Source organism: Diospyros lotus, chromosome 1 (genome assembly GCF_014633365.1).
Source record: "Diospyros lotus cultivar Yz01 chromosome 1, ASM1463336v1, whole genome shotgun sequence".
NCBI classification, from domain to species: Eukaryota; Viridiplantae; Streptophyta; class Magnoliopsida; order Ericales; family Ebenaceae; genus Diospyros; species Diospyros lotus.
Window position 1 is genome coordinate 39,197,452 of NC_068338.1, and position 23,916 is coordinate 39,221,367.

Genomic DNA, 23,916 nt, shown 5'->3' on the forward strand with positions numbered 1-23,916 from the left:
TTAACAAGAAGAGAGAAATTATAGTATAAAATTAAATTTTGAAATATTATTTATATTTTTCAAACTTCAAGAATTTTTTTTTGTAATTTTTTTAAACCTTAAAAATATCATGTACAATTTTCCCACATATAATAGCAGAAGAGGATATAGACAGATTATTAGGCCAGCGCACAATTAGGGGCTAAATTAAAATAGGAGAAATTTGGAAGTGGGCGTATATTATTCTTTTGTAGGCCCCGTGGGCAAATAATTAAATTATGGATAAATTCATGATTAATTTAAGCAGTGGCAGCTGCAGAAGAGACTCCCATGTAACATAAAAAGAAAATAGGAGAGAGAAAGATATGATAATTAATATATAAGATAAAATAATTAATTTGTTTAACCTATATATTAACAAAAAGAGAGACTGACTGGTGTTAATTATAGAAATATAAGAATAGTCAAAAATTAATTGAGTCAAATCTAGGGGTGATACATAATAATTATTCCAAAAATAAATTAAAAACAAAAATACAACCAAACGGGTTGTGACTAATCTTGCGATAGTAAATCTGTTAATTGTCACCAAGCCACTGTAAATTTGATTTGATTCCATAAAGGGATTTTTTTTTATTAATTATTATAATTTGATCAACGTACAATTCTTGGAATGCTTTTTTTTGTAGGGCTCTTCGCTACTCGATTTTATAATTTTTGACATGAGAGATAAATATGAGTTTGATTTATAATAATTGCACAGAGAATAAATTTGAACCTGAGAAATCAGGCGGACCACCACTCCGTGCTAACTATTGGGATAAATATGAAAATATCTATAGTTTGAGGATCGCCAATGAATTAAAAACTATTATCTATTATTCGATAGTCAACAATATGAAATAGAAGTTCTTACACCAAAGATGTAATATTATTATTCATAATCTATTATAAATAGCAAATGGTTACCATGGAACTGCTATCCAAAATCAAGAGTAGCAGCAGCCTTTACGTATTCTAAGATGGGATCTCTTTTTACGTTCTTCATCTTATCACTTGTTCTGGTAAGCGCCAGCAATAACAAGTTTTTTTTTTTTTTTTTTTTTTTAAATTTACTTAATACAAGTGCTATTGTGAATTTTTTATTTTTAACGCTTAAGGAGTACTATCCCATGTTGTGCAGTTTGCGAGCAGTCCTCGTGTTCATGCCAGATGAGACCAGACCCGCCGTCACCGTCCATGGCTAAGAGCAAGGCCAACAGTCGTCACACACCGGCGAAAGCCATAGCCGATGATTCGGCAAAGGGGAGGCCTTTTGTGAGAGAATTTGCGCCAAAACCCAATGTATCGGTTTACAGTAATGACGCAAAATTAACAGAAAAAAGATCTTATGAGGGAAAGCCTTCGTTGAGAGATTTTGAGTCAATCCCCGGAAGGAAGATCTGCCTCAGCGGAGAAACCTTTTGTGAGAGATTTTGACCTAATACCCAACAACATATTGGTGAACGGCAGAAAAATCATCCGCAACGGGATGATGCCAAACCGAAGAAAGAGAAATCTTCGGGAAAGGGAAAGTTATTTGGGACAGATTTTGAGCAAATACCCAACGTGTCAGTCAACAGCAATGACGCCAAACTTACAGACGAAGATATTCTACAAAGAACAGTCCATTTCTGAACTGACGGGAGAAAAATCTTTTGAGGCAGAAATCTAGCAGGCGAGTCAGGAAGAGAAACCAATAATATAGCCGTCGAGGGACGCTCTTTAGAGCGACTATCATCGAATGAAATTGATGTCAGGGGTTTGTGTCACTGTGCCATACGTCTATGTGATTGTGGATTGAATCATCCTTGTAGCTGGAAGTAAGCTTTTTGGCGTTTAATGAATAAAAACCATGTTTAATTTATTATCTTTTATGCCTTGTCATCTCTATTTAATTATGTAAAGAAATTTTCAATAAGTGCGAATGTACAATATTTAAAATAATATACTAAATTTATAATAATATTAACAGCATCCCTAAATCATAACGCTCTCACAGCTCTGAGGGTTTAGAATTAGGGGATTATCTTGCGTTCAACTCTATCCTTCATTTTATTGTTTTTGCAACTCAAACTTGTAACCCTCTAATTTAAAAAGAGAAGCCTTACCATTGTTACCAAACACATGGCAAAACCCATCCTAAATCCACCATTTTACCATTCATAAGAGTTGCAAACTTAGATCCCACCTCACACTACAACTCAAACCCGTGAGCTCTAATTTCGAAAGAGCAACCTTACCTTTGTTATCAACCACCTTCCAAGCACTTACTCCCAATGGAATACTTTCTACAGCAACATATTCCATTATCATCCTCCATCAATGTACAACATTTTCCTGCCTGCAAATTCTTAGCTCGAACATTCTATGTTTGATCATCACAATGAACACACAGATGGTCCATGCATAATCAAGCATCCGACTGGAAAAGAAAGAAAAATATAATGACAATCCTCAAGAGACCTAACTTGGTCGAATTCCTCCATTGACAATATTTGCGCAGCTCAAAATCAAGCATTGGAAACGAACCGGCACCAGTTGAATAAAATCACAACATTGTGTTCCAACAATAACTTTAACAGGCCCACTAAAGAAAAAAGAAAGCCAAATAAAAAACTTCAACAAGCCCTCTTTCCATAGCAAAAAAAGATAATGATAATAACCTTCGGATTGCTTAGGGTAAACCAAATATCAGATAAAAAAAAAAACCAATGGTTAAGCAGAAGGCATTATATCAACCGGGAACTAGACCCAATTTGTTTTCTCGCAAACACTAACGTACAGGTGTAACATCATACAAATGAGAAATCAGATTGGCTAAACCATACCCATAAATTTCATACCGCTCACAAGGATTTATGTAATTACCTGTAAATATCACATAATACATTTAGCACTCGCATCCAGTTGACGTCTGTTGACTGCTACTTGCAACATCAATGGTGTCTGGCAGGTATCTTCATGCCATAGAGAATTGCAACATGCATCAAAAAGTTGAGTTAATAAATTCATAACAAATACTGTGCAAGTAAAATCAGTTTCATCCCTAATCCCATTTAAAGGGCCTTGCAGTCCATCTTCAATAATTATAGAATTTACACGATTGCAGAAAATCTAACAAGCTGATTAAACTCAAAACGGAATTATTTCCATAGTGGGCAACCACTCTAGAATAAGATCTGAAATTCAAGGATATGACACTTTTTCACAAGGTCAGCAGGAAAGTTAACTTGTATGAAGAGCAAAGCCAAAACATTTTGCAGCAGAGACTTCTTTGATTGACAAATCCTTGAGACTTACTTCCAAACCAAAAACACAAAACTAAGATTAACATTTAAGACCAGATTGCTGTAAGAAAATATTTTTATATGATTATGTACAGTACTTACAATTTTCTTTATATAGGATAGCCACTTTTTTACAGAGTTATATGCTCCTGCCGAGAGATAAAGAAAACAATATAAACAAACAAAGAGTACGTGCAGAAAACAGGGTTTACACAGCCCTTCAAAGATGATATACAAATACTAAAATGTATTTCATATCTCAGCTATTATGTTTAATAAATTCTCTCGAGTATTTGAAAATTACGACCAGTATAACAAGTTCACTCCAAGTTACAGCACCAGAAGGATAAGCTTCTTCAACAGCATTACTTACGTCACCTTGAAGAAAATCACAAAAAAGTGGAACTTGGCAAATGCACAAATATGTCACCTAGTTAGCACAACTCCTTTCTGTGCCAGGAGAAAATAAATACAAATATAAGCCCACCCCCCAAAAGGCAAACTAGATAATACTCTAAAAGTTTCAATGGCACAATGCACCTACTGCCAGCGGATTAATGTATAGGCAAGTCAAAAAACTTATTATGCAACCCATATATCCACAAATAGTCATACTTGCATAAATAATGCAATTTATGCAAAATGGAGACGGTTCAGGAGTGACAATAACTGAATTCTCCATTGGCCAAACAGACTACTCAGAATTCATCCTATGGATGCGTGCAAAAGTAATGATCTTACTGTGTTAAAAAATAAGTTTTATTTTAATCTACTTTATTTTCCCACTCACATTTCCTCTTCTTCACCACTCTTAAGAGCATTCTGTGCAATTACTTGGAATGCTTCTTCAACATTTATGCCCTCCTTGGCTGAGGTCTCAAAGTAGGGAATATTTCCTTTTGATGCACACCAAGCCCGAGCTTTTTTCTCAGAAACCTGTAAAAAAAGTTGTGAAAGCAGTAAGCTCACACAAACATTATGACAAAATCAGATCATTCCCAAAAATATAAAAACTAAAGAGCCATGGTGAATCTCCAATAATCAAACAAATACCCACCACTCTACTATTTCCACCATCCACATCAATCTTGTTTCCTATAACAACAAATGGGAAATTTTCTGGATCTGAAGGGCTGGCCTGCAAGAGAGAGTAAAATATCAGCTCATCTGTGATTTTACAATTCTTTTTTCTGATAAGTAAAGAAAATAATTACAAACTTCACATTATTAAAATTCACATAATAAAAAACAAGAAGCATTTCTTTTACTTCATGATATGTAACTTCACAGGCGAGAACTCTAGTTCATTGTCATTTTTGTCAATGGGGATAGAAAATAGAGGAAAGTAAATGAACAAAGCATTTAATCTGACAGCTTCTGCTTGGCCAACCAACCATCTTCACTAGTCAGCTCTGCATGGAGCCATATCCCAACATCGTGGCTGGATTCTGAATTGCAGTGAGGCAGCATTTTCACCAGTTGCTTAGTGGAGCATCAATAAAAGGAGCACTTTCAAGGAACATTTGGAAACAAAAAAAATAGAGTTGACATCTTATGAAACTTAATGAAGTTAAAGTCCAATCAAAGACAGCAAAAAATAAAAAAATAAAAAAATTCTTCAACTAGACCCAGCAATATACAAATAAGGAACATTCCAAAAGAATACAGCCAACGTCTACCTGAATAAGGAATTCTTCTCTCCAATTATTCAGATTCTCAAACGACTTCATCACATTCACGTCATATACAAGCACACAACAATCAGCACCGCGGTAGAAAGCAACACCTAAACTTTGGAATCTTTCCTGTCCAGCTGTATCCCAAATCTGTCAAAACAAAAAAAAATGAGATATATCCAAGGAAAAATTTGTTCAGTTACAAAGTAGTTTAAGAACCCCAGGAGGTACGCTAAAATCCTAGAGATAGAAATGGCAAGGGAATCGAACATGACTGAAAAAGAAAGCAGATTTGAGAATAGCATTCCTGTATCACACCATTGAACTAACTAGAAGTACAAATTTGGTACAAATAATAATAATAACCAAAAGACTATCCCCCAACCGTACAACAGCGAGACCAAGCCAACACTAACCCAAGGTAGTTGGGCCTGAAAGGTGCCCTTAGGCCGCTAGGACACTCTTATAGCCTGAGGCGTAATGCACCAATAAAACACTCCCCTTGAAGCAAGGCGCTAAATTGACAAGAAAATAAATAAAAATATATATTTAATGTGCAAAAACACAATCAGATGATAAATATAATAATAGAACATCTAAAATACCCTCAAATACACACAATCAACTTAAGTAATATAAGTTATCTGCAATATGTTCGGTATTATATAACAACAACCAGTATTTCAACTCAGAAAACAAATAAACAATATATAAAATATGTAGCAATAGCACACAAAAAACAAGCAGGCAGCAGCAACCCCTTTGCACAACACCTGCAGGCTATTCAGCAACAGAAAAGCATCAAATCAGCAAAGTGAGGGAACAGCCTAGATCCATAGTAGACCAGACTAAAAACTTAGATTGGAGGGGGATGACCACTGGAGGTCTGTGTGTCATAAGGCAAGTGTGCCGTTTTGAGATAAGTCACCAAAAGGGTTGGCTACGCTTCATCACGTGCCAAGAGTTACCAGCAAGTGTTGACTCCAACCAACCTACAGCAACTCCTCTTGAACTTGCATCCCACAAATATGGAAACGTGGAGAAATTGAAAGAAAATTACAGTGCTTTGAATCGGTTTACATTGCCAAAGAGAAACGAGCTCGAGCATAGTTCTCTCTACTCAAATTCCATTTTTCCTCTTCTTATTAGATTTTTTAGGGCATTGCTCAATCTCCTCTGACCTTAGGAGCCGATAACCTTGCATTTTTCCATTTTTTCTTGGTTCCAGCCTAAGCAAGCCCCTGTGATGCTCAACACCACATCAGACGCACTTGCCTAGGTGGCACCTGAGTAAAGGGGCCTCACCTAGCACCATGCAAGGCACTTCCATGGCGCCTTGGGTCACCCAAGTGTCTAGGCAAGTGCCTCTCACGACCCCAAGGAATCTCCAAGGATATAATAGTCATACAAATTATAGGTTTCTTATTTTAATTGTATTGTTGTTATAGCTATTAGTATATCCAATTGTAAGCCTATAAATAGGCTTGAGTAGTTAGAAAATGGCATGCTTATGAATGATAATTGAATTCTACTTTCCCTCTCTCAATTTCCCTCCGTTCTCTCTCTCTCTCTCTCTGTAAATCTTCTCCAATACTTGTTGTCTCTTCCTCCCTTTCAATCTAATCTCCCTCCATTTCTTCCAAATTCCCTTCCTAAACCCTAGACTCATAACAATTGGTATCAGAGCTGACGATTCTCGGTTGTGATTTCAATCGATTCTGACGAGGTAGAGGCGATTTTCGGTGCTTGAGGTGAGTAAAATTTGGCTGATAATTGAAGCAGATACAAGGGAGAAGGATTGGCGCCAATGATTCTTGGCAAATTGTAGGCCAAGCCAATTCTGTAATCGAATCCAACTTGAATTTTGAAGGCGACGGTCCTCAGCTGTTGAATTGGTTCTGGATGATTTAAGAAGTGAGACATTGGAGGTGTTGGACGAAGCAGACGGTGATTAGTTGTTGGTATCAAGATAGCAAAATTGAGAGTAGGCGGCTCGAAATTGGAAGGCAATCATTGAATTACTTCAATTCTGGCGACGATTCAAAATTGAACGTTGTTGTTCCAACGATTCGAAAATTGAAGCGTACGTAGGGAGCGGACGTTGTTGTTCTGATGATTCGGAAATTGAAGCCTACTGGAGGGACGCTTGACGACAAGGAGCGTGACTGGAAGAGACACAGCGTGGAAGCAGACTAGGCGAGTCCTTCGATTAACTTTTGGTGAACTTAAAAGGTGCAGAATAGGTCTGAGCGAGCGTAGAACCCCAACGACTTCAATTGAGATTCCGGTGAGTAAGGAAGGTTGTCGATTACGAATCAGTTGCAAGTGGTGAAGCTAAGCAAAGCAATTTCGGCTTGGAATTGAAGACGACGCAGGCCAAGAGAGTGTCGACGGTGATATCGAGTTGAATTTGAAGTCAAATCAGAGTGGCGCAGCAGGTATTGGATCGAAAACGGGTCAAGAAATGAAACTGAGAGTTAGTGAATTCTTAGATTGCGACAAATCCAGAGGTCCTCAGATGCTGAATTGAGATTGAGGCAAGAAAGAAGGTGCGATCAGAAGTGCTGAGAAGGGAATCGATATTTTTCATAAAGCAGCTTGTAGTCTTTGGAAGCAGTTCCAGAGGTCAGGCGATTTCTAATCTACAACAATTCCGATCAAAATTGGCAATCAGGCCAAGGAGCAGCTCTGGCCGTTCGTTACACACTGCTAGGTCCAGATCAAGAATTATCTAAAGAAGACGCATTTGGAATCGGGAGTGTTGAAGTTTGCCTAGAGTTTTGATGCGGCAGAAGATCAGTGATGTTGAAGTCCATTGGCTGGAAGTTTTAGATCAATTAGGTTTTTTAAATATAAATGTAATTACTTTGTAATTTAGAGGGCCTAATTGTAATTTCTCAAAGTAGTTAGTTACCTTGAGAATCTCGCCATTTTCTATATATAGGAGGGCGAGGTAGGCAGTCGTGTGACTGATTAGGAGAGAGCTTTTGGTTGTTTATGTTCGAGTAAGGAGTTCCGTTCTTGAGAAAGAGAGAAAAGCAGTTTAGTCTTGTGTATTTCTTGGGAGAATGTATGCTTATACTCGGGGAGATAGATGAGTGTTTAGAAGCTTGGTGTACTGATCTTTGTTATCCTAATAAAGGCTATTTGAAGTGGGTGTTGATTGCTGGATGTAGGTTTGCCTAAAGGCATTCCGAACCAGGGTATATCTTGTCTCTTCTGGTTTTTGTTTTTATCTTTTCTAATTCTGTTTTCGTTGCTGGTTCTGTGTGGTTTTCTATTTCTGCGAGTTGCTTTGAATTCGCAAGGGAATTCTCTTTGGTTGGCTTCGGTAATCAGTCCTAAATATTAACAGGGAGACAATAGAGCAACATGGCCAGCAGACCAACAACATGATCAACATGTTGTCTTCGCTACCTCAATTTTGGTTATCACTAGATTTTCCTCCTCGGGCAGCAACCGATCCAATTCTGCCCAACCATGGTATCCTCCCTATGACCTATGGACTTCAAGAGAGAGGAACTACCGGCCTTGGAATTGGAATTTCAGGTAAGTGGATCATTTTACCACACTCCCAATCATACCCCAATGCCTAGGGAAGGGGAGGTTAGGTGGACTAATTTTGCTGGAAATTTACATGACCGATTTGGGGAGAAGAACACAATTATTGTGATTGAGGAGTTCAACAAATTAAGGTAGGAGAGATTGATGACGGATTATCATGCCAGATTTAAGGAGTTAAGAACCCTAATGAGGAATGACCAGCCAGCCCTGACAGAGAATTATTTTGTATCAAGATTCATTACTGGTCTTGATAATGCACTAAGGCTTAGTGTGAAGATGTTCTGCCCTACTACGGTGGAGCAAGCAACGGAGAAAGCGAGGTTGCAAGAATTGGCACTAGAAACCATTTGCAGAAAGCATGGATTACCACTGGGAAGTTATCGTAAGAGCACCTCGCAAGTTTGTAACGGACCACATATAACTAAGGAAGTTGATACTGAACACGTTTACAATGGCTCTAAGGGAGTTGACACCGAAGTTGATGAAGTAGTAATGGAAGATGGGGATGGAGTTGCAGATAGGTTCCATGCCACTGATGAAAGACAGCCTTGCAATGAGGACTTGGACCAAAGAAAGAAATGGGAGACTGAGTACATACAATTGAAGCTGACTAAACAGGAGAACAGCCATGCGGTTTAGAAGATAATGGAAAATGAGGCTGCTACTAGATGGTTCAGGAGTTTGGACATTGGAGAAGGGTTGTATCCTGTTGAAAATGCCTCAGCAACTGTTATAACGTTGAAGCAGAATTAAAGATAATATGGAAATCTATCTTACAGCTGGCTTTGGGAGAGGAAAAATAAGGGCAGAAGTAGCTAACTTAGTTGATAAAAGAGTTGGTTACAGTCCTAAGTTTAAGGCTTCTGTTATGGTTTATTTTTATTTAGCTGTAGTTGAAGTTCTTCAGTTAATTAGTTCCTATACTTTAGGAGATTATGGATGAATTATATAGCAATTCAGTTAAGGTTTGATGTATTTAAACAATTCTAGAGACTTAACAAAAACGGATCTGTGATTTGCCTCCGTTTTGTGAATTCCCTCTGCTGTGTTTTACTTCTGTTTTCTTAGTTATCACTAACAAATTGGTATCAGAACCACTTTTCTTGTGGGACCTGTGAGCAATTTTTTTAGAGAAAAACAGAGTATTGTTGCAGATATTAGAACACCCATCTTTGACCACAAAATACCATGCAAGCTGAAACTCCTTTTACTGCTATAGCTCCTCCAGTGTTTGATGGTCTAAACTACCAAGTTTGGGCAGTAAGAATGGAAGCTTTTCTAGATGCCAATGACCTCTGGGAAGCTGTTGAGGAAGATTATGACATCCTTCCTTTGCCTGAGAATCCAACTGTAGCTCAACTAAGGAATCACAAAGAAAAGAAGTAAAGAAAGTCGAAGGCCAAGTCTTATTTGTTCTCTGCTGTTTCTCCAGCAATATTCACCAGAATTATGACCCTGAAGACAGCTAAATAGATCTGGGATTTTCTCAAGAAAGAGTATGAAGGAGATGAGATGATCAAGGGGATGCAAAAGCTAAATCTAATCAGGGAATTCAAGTTGCAGAAGATGAAGGAATCTGAGACAGTTCAAGAATACTCAGATAAAGTTCTGGGAATTGCAAACAAGGTGAGATTGCTGGGAGGTGAATTTGCTGATTCAAGGACAGTGCAAAAGTTGCTTGTGACAGTTCTTGAAAGGTTTGAGACAACAATCTCAGCCTGGGAGAATTCGAAAGACCTGTCAATCATCACTTTGGCAGAACTTTTGAATGCCTTGCAAGCACAGGAACAGAGAAGGTTTATAAGGCAGGAAGGGTCAATTGAGGGAGCATTGCAGGCTAAGTTGCAGGTTAGTCAAGGTGGTAAAGAAAAGAAGAAAGGGAAGAAAGAGAAGAAAGAGGAAGTGGATTGTTCTAACAGCAAGGCAGGAGGTAGTGGCAAGCCAAACTTTCCTCCTTGTGAACATTGCAAAAAGAAGGGTCATCCACCTTACAAATGTTGGAAGAGACCAGATGTTAGGTGCAACAAATGCAAGAAACTGGGACATATTGCTAAGATATGCAAAAATAAATCTCATCAAGCTACAGAAGCTCAGGTTGCTGATCAGCAGGAGGAGCAATTGTTTGCTACAAATTGTCTTTCAGCCAATTGTTCAAAGGAAATGTGGCTGGTAGACAGTGCCTGCTCCAATCATATGACCAGCAATCTAGAGTTATTTAAGGAGCTTGAAGATGTCGAGGGCATGAAGGTGAAGATAGGCAATGGAGATTACATGGAGGTCAAAGGCGGAGGAACCATTGCATTGGAAACCTCTTCAGGTACTAAGATGATTTCAAATGTTCTTTTTATGCCTGAAGTTGATCAGAATTTGCTTAGTGTTGGCCAGTTGCTTGAAAAAGGCTTTAAACTGTTGTTTGATGATAGCATGAAAAGTAAATGCTTTCTTTAAGACCTGAAGAAAAATGAACAAACAGCTCATGTTGTAATTGATAGTGCAACTGAACTATGGCATAAAAGATTAGGCCACTGCAATCAGGTTGTTTTGCAGGATCGCAAGAAAAGGAATATGGTGCAAGGATTACCTCTATTGGAAGATCTTAAATCAGTTTGTAAAGCCTGCCAATTTGGGAAGCAAACTAGGCTGCCCTTTACTCAAAACAGTTTGGAGAGCGACTCAAAAGCTGCAGTTGGTTCATACTGACCTTAGTGGACCAAAGCTAGAGTCATCTTTGAAGCGAAGTTACTATTATATTGCATTTATAGATGATCTTACTAGAATGTGTTGGATCTATTTCTTGAGATTCAAAACTGAAGTTGCAGGAGTATTTTGGAGATTCAAGGCATGGATTGAGAATCAAAGTGGCAGCAAGATTCAGGTTATTAGATCAGATAACAGGACGGAATACACCTCAGAACAATTTACCAAATTTTGTGAAGAGGCTGGAATTGAGCACCAATTTTCAACTCCCTACACTCCACAACAAAATGGAGTGAGTGAAAGGAAGAACAGGACTATTATGGAGATGTCTCGCTGCATGCTTTATGAGAAAGATCTTCCCAAGAAGTTTTGGGCTGAAGCAGCTAACATGACTGTGTTTTTACAAAATAGATTGCCTACAAAAGCAGTGCAAGGGAAAACACCTTTTGAAGCATGGTATGGTTACAAGCCTCTTGTAAAGAACTTAAATGTGTTTGGTTGTATTTGTTATACTCATGTGCCACAGGTAAAAAGAGATAAGCTGGATACGAGAGTTGATCCAGGCATCTTTATAGGCTATAGCAATTTCTCCTAAGCCTATAAAGTGTTTCAGCCACAGTCTGGAAAAATTGTGATCAACCGAGATGTCCATTTTGTAGAAGAGGAAAAGTGGGATTGGGAGGATAAAAAAGGCACATCAGTAGCTGTCTCACCATCATTTGCAACTCCTCCATTAGTTGAGGATGAGACCGTTGATGATTCGCCAATCAGAGGTACAAGATTGTTATCTGATGTATATTAGAGATGCAATCTTTCTATGGTGGAACCTGGATATTTCAATGAAGCAGCAACAGATCCCAAAATGGATAGAAGCAATGCAAGAGAAATTGAAGATGATTGAGAAGAAGGACTTGGTTAATAGACCACAACACAAGAAAGTCATAAGAGTGAAGTGGATGTTCAAAACAAAACTGAATGTTGATGGTTCTATCAACAAACACAATGCAAGGTTGGTGGTTCAGGACTATGCACTGATGTATGGAGTAGATTTCTCAGACACTTTTGCACCTGTTGCATGCCTAGATACCATTAGATTAATTCTTGAAATAGTAGCTCAGAAAGGGTGTATTGTATTTCAACTTGATGTCAAGTCAACCTTTCTCAATGGCTACTTGGAAGAGGAGACTTTTGTGGAACAACCAGAAGGGTTTGTTGTTCAAGGGCAAGAAGACAAGGTTTATTTGTTGAAAAAGGCTTTGTATGGGTTAAAACAAGCTCCTAGGACTTGGTACAGCAAGATAGATGAGCATTTGCAGAGTCTTGGCTTCATGAGGAGCTTAAGTGAATCAACCTTGTACATCAAGCACTCACATGCTAATATATTGATTGTGTCTTTGTATGTAAACGACCTCTTGGTGACAGGGAGTAATGTTAAGCAGGTTGATCAATTTAAGCAAGAAATGTTGAAAGTTTTTGAAATGACAGACCTTAGAGCTATGGCTTACTTTCTGGGAATGGAGATAAAGCAAGATCAACAAGGAATCTTCATATGTCAGAAGAGGTATGCAAAGGAAATACTAAGAAGGTTTTATATGGAAGAATGCAAAGCAATCACCACTCCAATGAATCAAAAGGAAAAGCTAAGTAAGGATGATGGTGCTGAGAAGGCTGAAGAAGGAATCTATAGAAGTCTTATTGGTTGTCTCATGTATTTGACTGCAACAAGACCTGACATCCTTCATGCTGTAAGTGCTCTTTCAAGGTTCTTACACTGTGCTGGTGTAAAGCATTACAAGGCTGCAAAAAGAGTCCTCGGATACATTAAGGGAACTCTTGATTATGGTGTTCAGTTTAAACCTAATCAAGTGTTCAAGTTGGAAGGTGTTATTCTGATTCAAATTGGGGAGGATCTTTAGATGATATGAAAAGCACCTCAGGGTACTGTTTTACTTTGGGTTCTAGAGTGTTCTCTTGGAGTTCAAAGAAGCAAGAAGTTGTAGCCCAATCAACTGCAGAAGCAGAATTTATAGCAGCAACTGCAGCTGTGAATCAAGCTCTTTGGCTAAGAAAAATTCTATTTGATCTATATTTGGTGCAACAAAAAAGTACACCAATTTATATGGACAACCAAGCAGCTATAGTTGTCTCCAACAATCCAGTTTTCCATGGCAAAACTAAGGTAGTGTTCTCTTTGTATTTCAGTTTTGTATTTTGAGTTTTGTATTTTGAGTGTGTGTTTTGATATTTTTGAAAACGTGTTCTTTTTGACATTTTGAAAAACTGTTTCTTAAAACAGAAAATTAGAAAATGGGTTTATTTTAAAATTTTGAAAAAAATATTTTATAATATTTTAGTTAATAAATTTAATTTAAATTATAAATATTTATTTTATAATATTTTAATTCATGATAAATTTATTTTTATCTACAAATTAAAATCACACATTAATTTTGAGATTTAAATTACCCATAACATAAATATTAAAAAAATTATAAATCATAAAATAATAAATATTAATTTATCCAAAATTATAAAAATATAATTGAAAAAAAAATGGCAAAGGCAGAAAATGGCAGAAGGCAGGAGGAAGAAACAATGGTGGTATGCAGATCTGGGCATGGCGGATCTAGGCGGTGATGGCGACTCTGGGCGGTTGCGATGGCAGATCTAGGCGGTGGCGATGGTGGTGATGGCGGATCTAGGCGGCGGCGCGGAGGTGATAGGCGGTGGAAGAGATAATGGCGGTGGTAGGCACTGCTAGGCGGTTGTGATGGCGGATCTAGGCGGTGATGACGACTCTGGGCGGTTGCGATGGCGGATCTAGGCGGTGGCGATGGTGGATCTAGGTGGTGGTGCGGAGGTGATAGGTGGTGGTAGGCACTACTGGGCGGTGGCGGTGGTAGATCTAGGTGGTGGCGGTGGTGGATCTAGGCAGTGGTGCGGCGGTGATAGGTAGTGGAAGAGATAATGGCGGTGGTAAGCGTTGTTGGGCAATTACGATGGTGGATCTAGGCAGTGGTGCGGCGGTGATGGTTATGTTTGGCCAAAGCTTGAGAGAAAGAGAGAGAGATGTGAGATTGCAGATGGGGGTGGGGGTGGGGGTGGGGGGGTGTCTCGCCAGCGTTTTTCGCGTTTTTGATTTCTGGACATGTTTTCACTGAAAACACCCAAAACAATATTTTGTTGTTTTGGGTTTCTTTTACAAATTTTTTTCTTGTTTTTGAAAATGCGTTTTTGAAAATAACAAAGAGAACACGTTTTGAGTGTTTTGAAAAATTGAAAACAGAAAACGACCCGAAAATGACAAAGAGAACAGGCGCTAAGCATTTCAACATCAAATTGCATTTTCTCAGAGAAGTGCAACAGAATGGTGATGTTAAGCTTCTGTATTGCAAAACAAAAGACCAGTTGGCTGACATATTAACAAAGGCTTTACCTAAAACCAAGTTTGAACAACTGAGATCGAATTTAGGGATGTGTTCAGCTGCTGATGCAAGGAGGAGTGTTGAAAATACCTCAGCAACTGTTATAACGTTGAAGCAGAATTGAAGATAATCTGGAAATCTATCTTACAGCTGGCTTTGGGAGAGGAAAAATAGGAGCAGAAGTAGCTAACTTAGTTGATAAAAGAGTTAGTTACAGTCCTAAGTTTAAGGCTTCTATTATGGTTTATTTTTTGTTTAGTTGTAATTGAAGTTCTTCAGTTAATAAGTTCCTATACTTTAGGAGATTATGGATGAATTATGTAGCAATTCAGTTAAGGTTTGATGTGATTTGCCTCCGTTTTGTGAATTCCCTCTACTGTGTTTTACTTCTATTTTCAGCGTCAAATCCAATTTTGGCCTACAGAGAATTTGGGATTCCTTTCTATGATTGGAAATGATATGGTTGCAGGAATGATAGATCAACTGGAACCCTTTTCAATGGCAATAGGGAAGAGGTGGATAGCCAAACTAGGTGTTGCAACAAATCATAGTACTACTATTTTTGGAGAAAAAGAAACGAAAAGGCAAAAGAAAAGGAAGATAAGAGATAAGAACAAGAAAAGGTGAAAAAGAAACTAGATTGTTAAGCCTGGAATTGGCTAAAGAACAAGGTCAATAGCTGTCAATTCTTGGGGACAAGAATTGTTTGAAGGGGAGGGGATTGTCACGACTTCAAGGAATCCCCAAGGATATAATAGTCATACGAATTATAGGTTTCTTATTTTGATTGTATTGTTGTTATAGCTATTAGTATATCCAATTGTAAGCTTATAAATAGGCTTGAGTAGTTAGAGACTGGCATGCTTATGAATGATAATTGAATTCCAATTTCCCTGCATTCTCTCTCTCTCTCTCTCTCTGTGTAAATCTTCTCCAATACTTGCTGTCTCTTCCTCTCTTTCAGTCTAAACTCCCTCCATTTCTTCCAAATTCCCTTCTCAAACCCTAGCCAAACCCTAGGGTCATAACAGTGCCTTTCTCACCTTCGACTACACTGCACTAACCAAGAACAAGAACAACTTGAAACAATATTTCTTTACACGCACTTTGTGAAACAATTAGATTATTGCACTAATTGATGCTGCCCCGAAAAAAAATTAAGAAACCATAATAGTGAATGACAAGGATACCAGCATATCTTATTGAATGCCAAACAACATGTTGTCTTCATACAAAACTTAAAATTGCAAGTCTCTTTCATTGGAGAAAATGTTTAGATAGAGATGAATCATCATCATGCCAAAAAAAAGTAGGATTCATGCATCAAAAACTCAATTGACATCTATGAAAGTTGGAAAGTGACCCCCCCCCCCCCCCCCCAACCCATCCAAGAAAATAGCTGCTTCTGATATTCAAGAAAAATGCCTCAAGTAGAAGGGTTAAAGAAAAAAGTAGAAATAAATATTTCCAATAGATCATGAAATGAGTCACCAAGGCTTGGTGCCAAATCCAAGCCAAGAAAAAAAATAAAATCCTACTTGAGAACAGACTTTGCAGCTACACACAAAAGTTCAACTTGAGAATTCACAAATCCACAATTTTGACTGATACCACAGGATCGATCAACAAATGCTTTGTCTTTGCCAAGATAACTTCACCATGCTGTAGAATTGATATTAGGCCTACATTGCCTCTAACAGGCCTGATTACTCAGCAGGAAAGTTCATGCTAACAGGTCAAAACATTCAAATTACACCGTGTCATACATGAGTATAAAATAGCCTTAGTATGAAAACATCAAAACAAATTGGCAAAATACTTAACTGGAAAGAGGATTCCAGGGTATAATTATTATCAGATCTAGGTTTATCTCATTCCAATTTTGAAATGTATGGGTCCAAGTAGTGAAAAATCTACACCGTTATCTCAAAAAATAACTGAAAATACGTAAAAATGGGACAGCCATCGTCAAGCAATAAAGTTTAAAGCACCAACATGAGTAGTTGGAATGTGAAAATTGTAGATAGGCACTCCTGTGGACAGCTTCAATATCTCAAACTTCCTTTAAAAAAATGCCATCTTCTTTGGAAATATTTTACTATTAGTAACAGAAGAAAAGAAGATAGTTGAGGAAAATTTATTTTCATGAAGCATGCAGGCTTACAGATAATGGCATCTAATCAGGTCAGTGCTTTCACCATTCAAACATCAAGTGCTGAAAAGCAGTGAGTTCAAAATATTCCTTCACATAATATGCACATGGGTATCATGTTAAAGGTTGACCGAACAAAGGAACATTACTCTGAAAGACTTCTTTAAATACTTGATTACCCAAGTTCGTTTTAATTTCCCATTCCAGACATTGCTCTCGAATCAACCAATTTTAGCATAGGAACATAATAAGGATCCAAACTGAAACCCTAGAAAGAATCCAGTTAAGCACAACCACACAAAAGCACATAAATGAATTGAAGAAAGAAATTGCACATGATGGCCAACCTGCAAAGTGAAGAGCCTGTCTTCAAACTGCATTTCTTTGGTTAAGAAATCAGCTCCTATAGTCGCTTTGTATTGATTGGTAAACTTCTTGTTAACATATCTAAAATAAGGATTCAAGGCGAGTAACAGCACACTAGAGGAACAAAATTTACAGTAAAATATGAAAACTTTTCTTCAGGAAACAAACGTCAGGAGATTCAGGAACTTTGAACAAACTAAGAAGGATACTGATTCATCAAAGAGGTCTTTCCCACTCTGCAATTCACGCATAAAAGGAATAAGTAAGCTGTATTACATAATTTCAACAACATTCACATACAACCACTTACAAGCAAAGATATACCAACATACTGCATGATAAAAATCAACTGAACCATAATTCAAATAAGTGGCAAGACATCAATTGAACCAAATTCGGAAAGATCTAGATTAGATGTTTCCGGAAAACCCTAGATATATGCGCGTGTAGAAATATAAAGTTTGTACGTTTATTGGCGACTGACCCGCTGTCGCCGAGGATGATGACCTTCAGGAGCGTTCTTCTTCGGGAAGGCATCGTAAGGGCGCAAATCGGCGTCGGGGAAAGCACCGATCAAGAGAGAGAGAGAGAGAGGGAGAGAGAGGAGCTGTGACTGGAAATTGGGGATTTGAATAAAGATGTAGTTAATGATTTCTTCTCTCTCGACCGATGTTTAAAACCACCAGCTGAGCCTTTCCCGATCGGTGGAAAGGCCTCTGAACGGCGATCTAATCGGCGAAGCTTGGCGGGAGGGATCGCATGAAAGGAAGAGATCGCCTTGAAATCGCCTTCGGATTGCGTTTTCGCCGCCGCCGCCGCGTGAGAGAGAAAGTTGTTTTATTTCTTCTCTCTGTCTCTCTCTCTCGAATTTTGATTTCGTTTTTTTAAAATTATTTTATATTTTTAGGGGAGAAAATAAATTCTTTTAACTTTGCTTTAAATTTTGAGTATAATTTTTAATTATACCAATATTAATATTAAATTTTAATTTGAAATTTTCACTTCTCTTTCACTAATAAAAAATATTTATTTCTAACATAACATGGAAAGTTAAATTAACTCACTTGTTATTTTGAATTAAGATATTAGTGTATATATAAGTAATATTTAAACTAATAAATATATGCTGTAAAAGAAAAATCTTAAAAACTCAATACAAAAAAAAAAAAATCTTAATTTTGCTAAGATATTTTTATGTAGTATTTACGTCAAATAACATGGTAAAGTGATAATAAACATGAACTCAATTGAATCTCACTCTCCTCTAATGATTTGTTGTCTTATCAGCTTTAATGCAAACAATAAATTAATTTTGATGGACCAAGAATTTCCTGATATGCAACTTACTAACAAAATTCATGAGATTGCATTTTTTATTTAAATTAAAATAATCATTACGATGACATAACATAATAATATTTACAAAATTAAACCGTTATTGATCAGCTTTATTGATTGATTTCCCAGATGCGTACTATTATTGAATTTGATCGTGTGTGGTTTAAGAAAGCTAATGGTGGAGAAGGTTGCCGTCATGGCTAACCCAACCCCAAATGCCACTGATATATCCTCTCCAAAACTCTGTTTTTACAATAATCAATAATTAATGTTTTACAATGCATTACCAACATTTTCATTAATTTAAACAGGAAAAAAAATACACAATGTATCACCAACTTTATCTTTAAAATTACACGATTACTTATATTATTATTCAAAGATTATATCGTTTTTTTATCTCCTGTTGTTACATTAATGTTATCTCCCCCATTCCCAAGTTTAATTTACTTGCATGAAAATTGAAATGATGACAAGAATGGCCAGGCGATAGGAGAGCCAAAAATGGAAAAGAAAGGAATTTGGGGAGCATAGCATCCATGTTTGTAGGAGAAGATTGAATGAAACTATTACACACCATGCAACTTCCCCCACCCCTTTTCTCTCTCTCCCTCTCCCTCTCTCCCTGCCCCTCTCCAAAAGGTACCACTACCACCCTTTCCCCTCCTCCCTCCCTCCCTCTCTCCCCCTCTCTCTCTCTCTCTCAACATATTGTTCGAAACAAATGTCGAGAGAGATGGGCAAATCATTGTCCAATCTCTGTCTGTTTCATTAATTAGCATTAACGTTCGTAGATTGGTGTTTTTGAATTTCATTTTGTTTTTTGAATCTTGAAACTGCAGAATTCATTCTTTGGAGGAGCAGGGGGGTTTTCTGGCGAATTTTGACGTAGATCATTCCCAACGCCGCTGCTAATTAAAATGGCTACTGTTGACAGCTCCAACAGTACTTCTTCATCTCCGCCGGCACCACCCTCATCCTCAACTTCGCCATCGCCCACCTCATCTAATTCATCACCGCCACCGCCATCTGCACCTGCGTCGCCACCCCCGCCTGAACAGGATGACTCCTCATCGGAATCTGAATCCGAATCTGCACCGGCTCCAGATGTCTCCTCCTCGCCGGAGTCATCGTCGCCGCCGCCGCCGCCCCCAAGTAAATCTGGGTCACCTTCTTCCATGAAATCACCTTCTCCACCGTCCTCCGGGGAGGACGGCAAAGACGACTCCTCCGGTTCTTCTTTGGTCCCTCCGTCGTCGTCCAGCGGGAGTCCGTCGAAACATGATTCCCCAACATCGGCTCTCCCCAAGTCAAAATCATCGTCAAGCAAATCGGATTCGTCTTCTTCAGACAGCGGGACCTCTGTGGCCGAGAAAGCCACCATTGCGGGAGTGGCCGCCGGAGCAGTGCTGCTGCTCGTTGTCATGATACTCTTGGTGTTCTGCTGCTGCTGTAGAAAGAAGAAGAGAAAGGGACAACATATGCACTACTACAACGAGCGTCCTCCTCGTCCAAACAAAAGTAAGACTTTCCCATGTAAACTTTTAGATTCGAATCGCACCAAAGAAGCGAACATACATAAGAATAAGATCGATACAACAATCACACTCAAAAATGACCAAACATGGAAAATTTTATGTAGAGAACAATTATATATATATATATATAAACGGAAGATTCATGGATGATCATAGCTATTTTTTTTTTTTTGCTAATTAATAAAAAGCAGCTAATGGCTATTACAACAACGAGCAATATGGGAACTGGAATACACAAGGGAACGGCAAGGACGGCCCCTACAATGTACCTCCCCCGCCCGGGCCCGGCGGCTACATGTCAACAGACCAATGGCAGTCCATACCTTCCCCGCCACCGCCGGCGATGATGAGCGGCGAGATGAGTTCGACTGGCTTCTCGGGGGCGCACCACGCACCGATGCCGCCACCGCACCCATCCGTGGCACTGGTGGGGTTCAACAAGAGCACATTCATGTATGAGGACCTAGCGGCGGCGACCAGAGGGTTTGCGAGGGAGAACTTGCTGGGGCAAGGCGGATTCGGGTACGTGCACAAAGGGGTGCTACCCAGTGGGAAAGAAATCGCCGTGAAGAGCCTGAAAGCGGGCAGTGGGCAAGGTGAGAGGGAGTTTCAGGCGGAGGTGGAGATCATCAGTCGTGTCCACCATCGCCACCTGGTATCGCTTGAGGGTTACTGCATTCTGGATTCTCAGAGAATGCTGGTTTATGAATTTGTTCCTAACAACACCCTTGAGCATCATCTCCATGGTATATATATATATATATACATACATACATATTCCAGTCTCAATTTCGCAACATTCTTCCTTCCAAATATTATTTTTCTAATTGGTGCGTGACAAGAATACTTTTCTAATTATAAACAATATTGACATTTGATCAAAATTTCAAGGGATTATTATTTTTCCAAATAATTTTGGTAAGTGTTTTTATATATTGGTGTAAATTTGCAGGGAAGGGCCACGCGATCATGGACTTCCAAACTAGGCTCAAGATCGCGTTGGGATCGGCTAAAGGGTTTGCTTACCTCCACGAAGATTGTAAGTTGTTCAAAATTAAATGGAGTTTAAATGTAATTTATTTTTTATTTTTTTATATATATATTGAAAACAAATTTTATATTTTTATAGAAATATTGATCACCCCATGATCAGTTGAGAGTGCATCTTAATTAAAGAGATTACCTTTTAATTTGATAATGATTAGTTGAGAGCAAATCATTAATTTGGTGCAACAAAAAATTTGTGCTAGTTTTGACACGTTAGAGACAATATATATAATATATATATATAGTTGCTTCTCTCTCTCTCTCTCTCTCTTTCCATGGCAAATGAATTAAAACTGTGGGTTTGGAATGCTTGAAGGCCACCCTCGCATTATCCATAGAGACATCAAAGCTGCAAATATTCTTCTTGATGAACACTTCGAAGCCAAGGTACGTATTCTTCAAAATTTCTTCTTCGTTTGCCAAATAAAGTAAAAGGAAAGAGCCCCCATACATAATATTGATGTTTGATGTTCAAATGTTCCTTATATATAATAATATATGATCAGGTCGCAGATTTCGGGTTGGCCAAGCTTTCCAATGACAACCACACTCATGTTTCAACACGTATTATGGGAACTTTCGGGTAATAAGCTCACAATATTCTTTCTAATTTTTTCTTCACACTACACTACTCATAATTTGCACTTATATATATATATATGTCGTTTGTGTGTGAATATTGCAGGTACTTGGCACCGGAATACGCATCGAGTGGCAAGCTCACAGAGAAATCCGATGTTTACTCCTTCGGCATTGTGCTCCTGGAACTGATCACCGGAAAGCGTCCCGTCGACATCCACAGCGACGACGACAGCTTAGTTGACTGGGTAACAATCGATCCTCATCAGTCCTTACCTTGCGAAAACCATCCCTTCACTGGCTATATATATATAATTCTCAATTAATTAATTAGTCCAATGATTTCGTGGCTTTGCAATGAACAGGCCAGGCCGATTCTAAACCAAGTAGCTGATGGCGGTAGCTTTGACGAGCTGGTGGATCCAACTCTAGAGGGCAACTACAATCCTCAGGAGATGCTGCGCATGGTGGCCTCCGCCGCCGCTTGCATTCGCCATTCCGCCCGGCGACGCCCCAAGATGAGTCAGGTGCGTAACCCCCGTCCCGTCACACATGTACGTATTCAAGTATAATACGATCGAGTTATAACGACAACATTTGACGGGGCAGATTGTACGGGCGCTGGAAGGCGACGCGTCGCTGGAGGACTTGAACGAGGGTATGAAAACTGGCAGCAACTCAGTCTTCGGGTCAACCGGCAGCTTCGTCGACGGTTCTTACGGCGGCGTGGAAGCGAAGAGGGTTAGGAATAAGAGCATGATGTCGAGCCAGGAATTCACCAGCAGCGAGCACGCCGTCACCGGAGAGTTCCTGGCCAATCCTTCCCCTCGCAGCTAGGCCGGCGCAATAAATTAGAAGTCCACAGACAACAATTAAAGCCCTAATTAATTTGAGAGCCAATTTGATGAGGAAGCATGTGAACTTGCCCAGAAGAAGCATCATTTTGATGAAGAAGAATAAGATGAAGATGATGATGATGATAACTTTTGGACAGAAACATTCACTGCCAGCAGTTTGGAGGACTAATTGCTCAGGTGGATCACATCGTCGCCCATTGCACTGTTTAAGAAGAATTCAAGATCATCGCAGGATATATTGAATCATTATGTTTCATATATATATATATATATATATATATATATATAGCATTGCTTCTTTTTTGTTTTTAATTTATTTGATGTTTCCTAACAAGTACTCATTGTTCGATTATGTTGTATTTACTGTTTACTGATATATCAACGTATACATGTGTATATACACACACACACACAATATATGGAGAAGTAAATTGATTCTCTCTTTCCTATGTGGCTTATTTGGAAGGGAAATGCGTTTTGTTGATTCAGTCCATGTGAACAAGCCCTCTCACTCTCTTCTTTGCAGGCTTCCTCGTCCACCTCTATCACCATTTTCTTTTGTTTTTCTTTTTTGATCCTCCTGAGATAAAGTCACTTTTATTTAGTCTACCCACAGCCACAGGAACATAGCAGCGAGGTGACGCGGAGATGGTGCAAAATACAACCGATCCAGTAAGACTGTGTATCTTTAAGTCCAGTTGGGAAGTAAACCCTTCTGGGCCAATTATTATTATCCACTTCAATCAATGGCCCAACCCATTCAATAGGTATATAAGCTTTGGAACACATTATTTTTATTTTTCCTGCACAACAATTTAAAAATCGTGTCAAAATATGATAGTTTGTTTATTTGTGAATAATATTTTTTGTTTTTCATCCGTATGAAAAACACGTTTATTTTTATTAAATATAAAATTAATTTTAAAAATTATAAAAGAATGTGTTCAACATCAAGTAAAAAAAGATATGTAAAGATAACAAGAGAGAAGAGGTGAATGGTCAAGATGAATTGATAGAAATAACATAATTGTTACCACCAGAATGACAAAGGGAAACACAATGGTGCTAGTTAAGAGAAAAGGACGACGAGCGATCAGGAAGACATTGTTGATCGGTGCTTGTTGTCACAGTGGCAAAGGGCTCCATTGTAGTGACAGAGGCAAAGACGAGAATAGCAAGAGAAATGTTAGTTTTGTTCACTATGCAGTGGCAAACAATAAAGGACAACAAGAAAAAAGAGAGAAAGTTATGATGAATGACTAGGTGAGTGTAAATAAAACACTAAAAAAAAAAAAAAAAAAAAAAAAACTGTTGTTGACAATATTCAAAGTGAGACTCGAATTAAAAAAGTATATTTATTTTAAAAAAC

General features: G+C 38.4%; 3 protein-coding genes across 5 annotated transcripts in view; 1 reads left to right on the forward strand and 2 right to left on the reverse strand.

Moving 5' to 3' along the window:
- Nucleotides 1-18,025, reverse strand: part of LOC127788462 (ras-related protein Rab7) — a 69,193-nt gene extending 51,168 nt beyond the window's left edge. Inside the window, exon 1 of the mRNA XM_052316757.1 lies at nt 17,784-18,025. The gene's annotated coding sequence lies outside the window, so the exon portion shown is untranslated. The remainder of the gene's footprint in view (nt 1-17,783) is intronic.
- LOC127788453 (ras-related protein Rab7-like) lies at nt 1,036-17,822 on the reverse strand. Of its 3 annotated transcripts, XM_052316734.1 has the most exons (8): nt 17,673-17,822; nt 17,398-17,424; nt 17,170-17,269; nt 4,988-5,134; nt 4,366-4,446; nt 4,099-4,244; nt 2,890-2,978; nt 1,036-2,608 (listed from the first exon to the last, which is right to left on the reverse strand). In XM_052316734.1, exons 1-7 carry the CDS (start codon nt 17,723-17,725, stop codon nt 2,912-2,914), a joined length of 621 nt encoding a protein of 206 aa, XP_052172694.1. In that variant the 5' UTR covers nt 17,726-17,822; the 3' UTR covers nt 1,036-2,608; nt 2,890-2,911. The 3 variants fall into 3 exon arrangements, with proteins under 3 accessions (XP_052172694.1, XP_052172685.1, XP_052172705.1); XM_052316725.1 differs by lacking the exon at nt 1,036-2,608 and having other exon boundaries at nt 2,665-2,978; XM_052316745.1 differs by lacking the exons at nt 1,036-2,608; nt 2,890-2,978 and adding an exon at nt 3,433-3,457.
- A 1,421-nt stretch (nt 18,026-19,446) lies between the features above and the next one.
- On the forward strand, nt 19,447-22,527 carry LOC127793575 (proline-rich receptor-like protein kinase PERK7). Its single transcript, XM_052324349.1, has 8 exons — nt 19,447-20,047; nt 20,256-20,810; nt 21,017-21,103; nt 21,428-21,498; nt 21,618-21,694; nt 21,797-21,938; nt 22,056-22,217; nt 22,300-22,527. Exons 1-8 carry the CDS (start codon nt 19,447-19,449, stop codon nt 22,525-22,527), a joined length of 1,923 nt encoding a protein of 640 aa, XP_052180309.1.
- Nucleotides 22,528-23,916: the final 1,389 nt, after the last annotated feature.